Source organism: Nanorana parkeri, unplaced genomic scaffold, assembly GCF_000935625.1.
Source record: "Nanorana parkeri isolate BGI_ZX_2015 unplaced genomic scaffold, ASM93562v1 scaffold255, whole genome shotgun sequence".
Classification (NCBI taxonomy): Eukaryota; Metazoa; Chordata; class Amphibia; order Anura; family Dicroglossidae; genus Nanorana; species Nanorana parkeri.
This window is the reverse complement of record NW_017306523.1, coordinates 801,709-810,887: the sequence shown is the minus strand read 5'-3', so window position 1 is coordinate 810,887 and position 9,179 is coordinate 801,709. Positions and strand designations below refer to the sequence as shown.

The 9,179-nt window shown below is 45.0% G+C and overlaps 1 protein-coding gene across 1 annotated transcript in view; it reads right to left on the bottom strand.

Annotated features, from left to right (window-relative positions):
- Nucleotides 1–796: 796 nt before the first annotated feature.
- The window catches only part of CEP192 (centrosomal protein 192), a 101,819-nt gene continuing 93,436 nt past the window's right edge, over nucleotides 797–9,179 (bottom strand). The window contains exon 50 of the mRNA XM_018556828.1: nucleotides 797–995. Within this exon, the coding sequence (XP_018412330.1) occupies nucleotides 860–995 (136 nt within the window). The 3' untranslated portion in view covers nucleotides 797–859. The remainder of the gene's footprint in view (nucleotides 996–9,179) is intronic.

The following is a 9,179-nucleotide window of genomic DNA, read 5'->3' as shown; positions in this document are numbered from 1 at the left end:
GCTACCCTTATGACCTCTTCACATGCATGCTGGTGCTTTATGATGCACATTACGCATTTTAATGTTAACATGCATTTTAGATGCTCTTCCATTAATTGTAATGGGCTACAGTGATGGCAAAAAAAATGACATGTATTTTTTTTCTTGTAAACCCCACGTCAATGCATCTCCTATAGCTAAATGAGCACTATTCGACAAAAAAAAAAAAAGTGCTGCACGCAGAATGTTAATATGCTTTAAAATTCAGTGAATGATGTGGATGGGCCTTGAATATTTCTACTACTGCAGTGTGTCCCAGAAATTCCGCTTGTAACCAGTGGGCTAGGACGATGTTGGGGATTAGATAACGCCACTGTCTGCAAATACAGAATAGAACTTTGGCACTACAGCCTACAACTGCAATCGTTTGTGGCAATAAAGATGTGATTTAAAAAAAAAAAGATCCCCACTGTAATTGGACATACAACACTAAAAGATATTTTCCACTATGTACATTCTCTACAGAATAGCTTAGAGGCTATATAGATGACCGAAAAAACAATTACAAAATGAGAATAGGTGTCTATTCTAAAGGTTGATGCATGTACAGTACTAACAAAAAGTATCACTCTAGCTTACAGCATAAAACTCCATACGGGCTTATTCAATAAAGCTGTGCAAAGTGTTGATGTGCAAAGTGCAGTAAACCACAACACAAGCCATCAATTTACTGTAGTTAGATTAACTAAAGATGGCTTGTTTGGCTGCTATAGGTTACAGCACATTGCATTTTGCCTTACCGAGCCCAAAAAAGTTAAACACTTAGACATTCAAATAAAGCTGAACTACGTAACTTCAGCATTAGATTGTTCAGGACATTTCATCTTTTGGCCAGTGCTTCACCAACAAGTTGAATACAAATATCTCCGGCGTCTGTCTGAACAACAAGGCAGCCTTCGAACCTTCCCTTGCTGGATGGTTTGAATTTCACTGGTAGGTTGATATAGTGGTGAGCTCTATAAAAGTAAAAAAAACAAACCACATAATACTAGGCATCATTTAAAGATATTTTCACAAGCATTATGAATTGATTAGACATCTTAAGCTGATAAAACGAAACTTTGCAGCAAGTTTCAGTTTAGAAAAGGGTTTTGTTTACAGGGTTAGATAGAATATGTACTCGCTCACTTTCTAAGATATTATTGCAATGTATGCTTAAAGCAAACCTGGGCTTTGCTGTGCAGGCCAACGTAACTGGTTTGCTTTAAAGCTCCCCCTCGCCATTGCTGCAGTTCATTGCTCATATTACGGACAAAACTTTTTGTCGGATGATCGAACCATCGTATGATTTTCGTATGGTGGCCCCATCCTGCCCCCATTATCGCAAGGTTCAATCAGCCTGAAAAAAAAAACCACCTGGACGAATTGCTGTAATCGACCGCACGTATTTCCCTTTGCGCATGAGCAGTGTTAATCGTACGAATTTTGATGTACGGAAACGCCACCAACCTTGCGAAAATCGTATGATCGACCAAAGTTTTCTAACCTGCTGGTTAGCCAAAAGTCAATCAATTGTACAGTATTTGCGGTTGTACACTGCCCATTGCCTTACGAATATCGGAAGAAAACGCTATCGCATTTGGAAATCGCCAATAATCGTAAGGTGTATGGGCAGCTTTAGAGAAGAGACCTTGGGTTAGCTCAGAGTTGCTCTGGTAGGAGTTTACACTGGGCTGAGCACTTGTTCACTGCTTCCATGTGTCCGTTCTTGGCTAATTACCAAGCATTAATACCGACACAAATAGGAAAGGAGTAAGGGGTAAAATTTGCCAGGTGTTGAGGGATCGTGGTCTCTCGGATGCGGTTATTTCTACGATGTTGCGAGCTCGCAAGCCTGTGTCACAACGGATTTATCATCGAACGTGGAAGGCTTATTTTGCCTGGTGTGAGTCGGTGGGATTTCCGCCTCGTTTGTTTTCCGTTGCCAGGATCCTCGCCTTTTTACAGCGAGGTGTGGATCAGGGTTTGGCCTTGAGTACGATCAAGGGCCAGATTTCGGCTTTGACTGTCCTTTTTCAGCGGCCGATAGCCTCCAACGCCTTCGTTCGCACTTTTGTGCAGGGGGTCACACGTATCGTTCCCCCTGTTCGCTCCCCGTTGCCGCCGTGGGATTTGAATCTGGTGCTCTCGGTGTTGCAGGAATCTCCTTTTGAGCCTCTGCGGGATATTCCGATTCTGACTCTCTCTCAAAAAGTAGCCTTTTTGGTGGCGGTCACCTCGATCCGCAGGGTTTCGGAATTGGCGGCTCTTTCTTGCTCGTCCCCGTTGCTGGTCCTGCATCAGGACAAGGTGGTTCTGCGGCCTCGGCCGTCTTTCTTGCCAAAGGTAATTTCGGCTTTCCATCTCAATGAGGACATTGTCCTGCCTTCCTTGTGTCCGAAGCCTGTCCACAGGAAGGAGAGGGCACTGCACTGTCTGGACGTGGTCCGCGCCATCCGGGTTTACCTGAGTGCTACGGCTGCGTTTCGGGAATCGGATTCCCTGTTTGTCATTGCAGATGGCCCCCGGAAGGGCAGGGCTGCCTCGTCGGCTACCATCTCTCGATGGATTCGCGACACAGTATCTCAGGCGTATGCTATTAAGGGGCGTGAGCCTCCTTTTTCTGTTACGGCCCATTCTACAAGGGCTGTTGGGGCATCTTGGGCTTTCCGTCATGGTGCCTCAGTTTCTCAGGTTTGTAAGGCCGCGACTTGGTCTTCTGTTCACACCTTTGCCAAGTTTTATAAGGTGGATGTTTTGGCATCTGCGGATGCTGGTTTGGGGCGCAAAGTGTTGCAGGCGGCCGTTTGAGGGAATTTTTTTGTTTAGTTGGGTTTGTTGTTTCTGTTGACCCACCCCTCTTTTTTGGTACTGCTCATGATCTCCGATCTGTTCCCTGTGTCCTTCAATGAACGGGAGAGAAAATAGGATTTTGGTACTCAACATAAAATCCTTTTCTCTCCGTTCATTGAAGGACACAGGGCCCGCCCCTCTATGTGGGTGTGTACTCCTTTACTGCTTGTTACTAAACTGGAGACTTCTCAGTAGGTGGGGGGTTTGGCCACCGGCAGGGGCCGCCCCTAGGCTGTAATTGGTCTTTAGTTTTGTGCCTAGCGTCCTTCTCCTGCAGGTGGCGATATTACCCTACAGTACATGATCTCCGATCTGTTCCCTGTGTCCTTCAATGAACGGAGAGAAAAGGATTTTACGGTGAGTACCAAAATCCTATTTTTTGTCCTTACTGTAAAATCCTTTTGTTGGATTCCACTGAGGGACACAGGAAGTCAAACAGTTGGGTTATACAGTCACCTACAAAAGAACTAAACACTGGCAAAAAAAGCACTAGTACAGCCTATGATATTACCCCTCCCACTACCAGCATGCCTTAGTTTTCTAGCAAAGCAGTCCAAAGAGCATGATCATAAAACACACAGAAAAGATGTCTGTCCTTTAATGGACTCCAAGAAAAGGATTTGAGGGCAAGTGTAAATTCTTTTTCCTCATCGATTGAGGGGTACAGGAAATTTTATAACCTTCAGTGGTCAAAAAAACAAGCGTTACCAGGCGCAGTGAAAACAGAAACTGGGGAGTGCCAGTAGCTCAAAGATGCACCTGAAGGATCTTACACCCAAAGCTGGCATCAGAAAAGGCAGACATGTCCACCTGCCAGAACTTTGAGAATGTGGGAACACAAAACCCGGTGGCTGCCTTGCAAATCTGGGAGACAGAGACCCGATGCCAAAAGCCCAAGAGGCTTTCGCCATCATAGTGCAGGGAGCCTTAACTGGCAAAGGAGTAACACGATCCTTAGCACCATAAGCCTATACAATGGTTCACTCGCTCATCCCAAATCGCATCCAAACATTGGCGGTAAATTTAATTCTGATGAACAGGACCACCTTAGGAAGAGGCTTTAGTTCTCAGCACCACCTATTCTTCTGTAAAACCACAAAGGTTTATTTGTAGGACAAGGCTGCCAGCTCAGATAACGATCTTTCAGAGGTAATGAAAGCACAGGACACAACCTTGCGAAGGGGAAAAGAAAGGAAAGAATAATACTCTGATTAAAGGTGGAAAGCAGAGACTACCTTGGGAAGAAAGGAAGTCTTAGGTTTTAATACCATCTTGTCCTTGTGCAAGACCAAAAAAGTATTCTTTGCAAGAGAAAGCCACCAGCATAGACCCTTACATAGCTGAGGTGATGACCATGAAACATGCCTTGAGGGTTAGAGTAGAGAGGGGATCAAGGGCATTTGACTGGGAGAACCACATGGAAAACCTCATGCACAAAAGGTCTTAATCAGAGAGTGGGAAACTATTGTCTGTGAAAGAAAATAGAAAGTGCAGAGATCCGGCCCTTGATGGTACGAAGAGCTAAACATTGGCCCAGACCGAATTGGAGAAAATAGGATTCATCTCATGTCTGGACTGTCAAAGAAAGTTGTCCTCTAGAGCCCTCACCAAGAGCACAACAGAGAAACACTGAAGCCAACAACCCAAGGAGCAGAAGACAGGCCGAATTGAAGGGCCACAAATGGATAGTGCAGAGAAGCATCGATGAGCTGGACAGATGGGCACAGGTAAGTATGCATCTATTATGGCCACCTAAGACAGGAAATACCCCTGATGAAGAACAGTTTTGGAACAGTGAACGGAGTAAAACCCCTGAAACCTTTCTGTAGAACTGACTGGGTCTAACATCCCTTGATCCAGAAGTCCAAAGAGAGCCCAGACTGAGATCGGCACGTTGCTGAGGGGACACACGGATGATTTAGGTAAGAAACAGAAAAGGGGGCAAGAACAAAACTAGATTTGGTAGCCCCGAGACACTACCTCTAGCACCCAGGCATTGGGGATACAAGACATCCAGGAAACCACAAAAGGACAACTCAACTCCCCCCCCACCTACATGCCAAGGAAGGCTTGTTTGTGGATTTGGCAGCCTTCTTAGCAAGAATGGAGATAATTTAGCAGTCTTAGTCTGTTTTGTGAGTGCCCTTGATCTCAATAGCATCCAAATCTGGCCCAAAAGATGTTATTTCTCAAAGGCCACGTGGCTCAAATGCTACTGATAAGAAAGTTCCAAAGTTCAGCACTTACACCCTACAATGATCCACAGTAGGATTAGACCACTTTTGAACAAAATACTCACTAATCGAGTACAGAGAAAGCAATCACTTCAGGGAAGCAAACAGCCTATCAGGGCATTTCCATTCTTTGTGTAGAGATAACGTGAAAGATCAGGTACAAGGGGAACATTAGGAGTCCTGTAGGACCCAAGGACAGAAACAGCACCAGAAAGTCTCCTTTAACTTGGGAGTTACAGCGATAGACACCGACTCCTCAGGAGAAATCTCATGAATCAAAGACTTGAGTGACTCAGAATCAAAGTCTCTGCAGTTGATGGCCCAGAAGCTGCTAAACTTACAGGCACGATTGCATATACAATCTGCTGGAGAAGGAACAGTACTACCTTTGTGATCAGTCTGAAAACAACTGGGTAATTTGAGTCACAAAGCTCAGTATGACCAGAGTAAAAAATATCATCCAAGAGGGCAAAATGGGGCAGTAATAGCGCTATGGCTGCAACCAGCTAATCGATCATAATCAAATACAAGAATAGTTGTCAACTATTCTCATTATCGATTAGTTGGTTGGATCCCCTAGCTCTCTCCTCCACACTGGGAGAAGGGCACAGCAGTGGGCAAGTGCAATACCCAGCCTGCTATTACAATTTGAAATGACCAATAGCAGCTCACTACCTGCTGTATTTACATTCAGCTGCCATCTGCAGAATGTTGCCACTGTTGTCATTCCCTGGCTGAAGCTATTCAAGCGCCATGTGCTTATAATACAATCATTTTAAAAAATGTAGAAAAAAAAAAAAAAAAGGTGGGAAAAGCCATTTTCCGTTTCTGCTTGACAAATTCTGCTGTGGGAGGTGTGTTGCAGTGCCATTCATTTCAATAGAACCCCAAACTCGCCTCCCATTCACAGTGTGATTGACCGCACTGGAAAGCACAGTACCCCCAATGCCATGCGTTCCAGTGCAGTGTGATCGCAAAAAAAAAAAATTGTGCATGCAGTTTTATTCTTAAGCTTTAGGTTTGTAACACTGCATTTGTGTATTTCATTTTAAATTAAAGATGGTATTCATTTTTTTAAATCCAATTGAAAATAATTAGCTAATCGATGAAAATAATAATTAGTTGCAGCCCTAAATAGCGCCCAGCGACCAATAAAAATGAGGTAGCTTTTGCTGCACAAGCAAAATGCCCTACTGACTGAGTCTTCATAGACAGGGCAAGTGAAAAGGCTATGCAAAAGGCTCTGGGCATGAAAAGTGCTCTGAAGATAATTTAACCAGAATCAGTAAGGAAGCCGCCCACACAGAGACCATTGTCCAAAGGTCAGTTATAGGCTCACCCCACAACTTTGAATCCAACATTGTCTAGATGTGGGCTGCTGCACTGGATCGTACGATAATCGGCAGGTGTATGGAAGGTGAGCGTCCGTTTCTACTGTACGGTCACACGTCTTTTGTCTAATGAGCATGTTTCAAAACCCGCCGAGAATCGTATGATTGTCGGCGGGTTTTTGGCCATGCTCATAAGACAAATGCCGAACGGGCCGGTGTGCGCAAGCGCACACTGCCCATTCAGCATTGTAGTCATCGGAAGACTGCCCCTTCGCGGGGTGGGCTTTCGATGATCGCAAGTACGATGTGCCTGTCCAAGATGGGCAGATCGTACAAGCTTTTAATTCGCTTACAACCATCGCAAGGGTTGTAAGGTGTATGGGCACCTTAGTCAGTGGGGAAACAACAGCTGCTGCGTGGAGAAAAGTCTTGATTGAAGAAAAAAAGTTTCTAGACAAACCACGGCACAATCTTTAAGATAGCAGAGCTGAACAAATGATGTCTATCCCACTAGCAAAAAACTAGTGGTAATAGAAGGGGGTTATACCCTGGGCTAGCCTTCAGATTTTTTTTGTTTGCCAGTGCTCAATATTCCTGTATGCAACAGTATAACCCAAGCGTTTAGGACTTTGTCCCTCAATGGACGAAGAGAAAAAAAACCAAAACATATTTGCTAGTGGAAAGGAAGGCATTTACCTGCATGGGCATAAAATGTGACATACAAATATTTACAAGCTTTCTTTCTAAATATTTGTAGATGGGTCACTAAAAGGAAGCTCTCATTGTGTTAGAGCAATTACTGTGTTTATCTTGTAAACAACAAAAAAAAGTTTTAAAAAGAGTCAACATCTAAGTAGGGAGATACTTTTTTTTTTTTAATACTGCAGCATTATGAACTATATGCAGAAAATAAGAGGATCACTTTTTAAAATCGGAGTATAGCATCAAGTCGATGAAACTCCTGGGATATTGATCAGGTCAGTAAAGTAGCAGAGGAAGTTGTTAATTTCATTAACACCAGGCAGCTGGCACTGATTAACAGGTGCCCTAGATGGGCAGCAATGGGACGACCTCTAAGGGTGCCCATACACCTTACGATAATCGTATGCGATCGACTTATCGTACGACAAGCGCAAGGTGTATGGGGAGTGTGCAACCGCCAGCACTGTACAATCGTACAACTTTTGTCTTTCCAGCATGTTTGAAAACTGTGGTCGATCGTACGATTATTGCAAGGTTAGTGGCTTTTCCGTATGTCAAAAATCGTACGATCTACACAGCTCATGCACAAACGAAAATATGCGTGGTTGATTACCGCAATTCGTCCAGGTGCTTTTCGTTAATTACGACAATCGTACGACGGTTCGATCATCGGACGAAAAGTGTCATCCGATAATCGTAAGGTGTATGACCACCTTAAAACAGGAATGGTTTTACAGGTGGAGGCCACTGACATTTTTTTCCCCTACTCATCTTTTCTGACTGTTTTTCAATAGTTTTGCATTTGGCTGGAGTTCGTGTCACTACTGGTAGCATGAGGCAATAACTGGACCCTATAGAGGTTGCACAGGCATGCCAACTCCTCCAGGATGGCACATCAATAAGTGCCATTGCCAGAAGGTTTGCTGCGTCTCCCAGAACAGTCTCAAGAGCATGGAGGAGATTCCAGGACACAGGCAGTTACTCTTGGAGAGCTGGACAGGGCCGTAGGTGGTCCTTAACCCATCAGCAGGACCGGTATCTGCTCCTTTGTGCAAAGAGGAAAAAGGATGAGCCGTACAAAATGACCTCCAGCAGGCCACTGGTGGGAATGTCTCTGACCAATCAGAAACAGACTTCACGAGGGTGGCCTGTGGGCCCGACATCCTCTAGTGGGCCCTGTGCTTACTGCCCAGCACCGTGGAGGTCAATTGGCATTTGCCATTGAACACCAGAATTGGCAGGTCCGCCACTGGCGCTCTGTGCTTTTCCCAGATGAGAGCCGATTCACCCTGAGCACATATGACAGACGTGAAAGTGTCTGGAGAAGCTGTGGAGAACGTTATTCCTGTAATCGTTCAGCATGACCGGTTTGGTGGTCGGTCAGTGATTGTCTGGGGAGGCATATCCATGGAGGGACGCACAGACCTCTACAGGCTAGTCAATGGCACCCTGACTGCCATTAGGTATCGGGATGAAATCCTTGGACCCATTGTCAGACCCCAAGCTGGTGCAGTGGGTTCTGGGTTCCTCCTGGTGCACGACAATGCCCGGCCTCATGTGGCGAGTGTATGCAGCCAGTTCCTTGAGGATGAAGGAATTTATAGCATTGAATGGCCCCCACGCTCACCTGACCTGAATCCAACAGAACACCTCTGGGACACTATGTCTCGGCCCATCCGAACCCACCAGGTTGCACCTCAGTCTGTTCAGGAGCTCTGTGTTGCCCTGGTCCAAGATCTGGGAGGAGATACCCCAGGACACCATCGGTCTCATTCGGAGCATGCCCTGGCGTTGTAAGGCATCCATACAAGCACGTGGGGGCCATACAAACTTTAATGAGTACCATTTTGAGTTGCTGCAATGAAATTTAAGCGCAATGGACTAGCCTGCAGCATCATTTGTTCACTTTGATGGAAATAAAAAATGATCATCCTACAGAGGGCTGAATTCACAGACATCTCAAAAATCAAACAATGTGGCATCCTTTCCTTCCTAACACATTACACAACATGATATTTGGAGATCCGATATATAGATATAT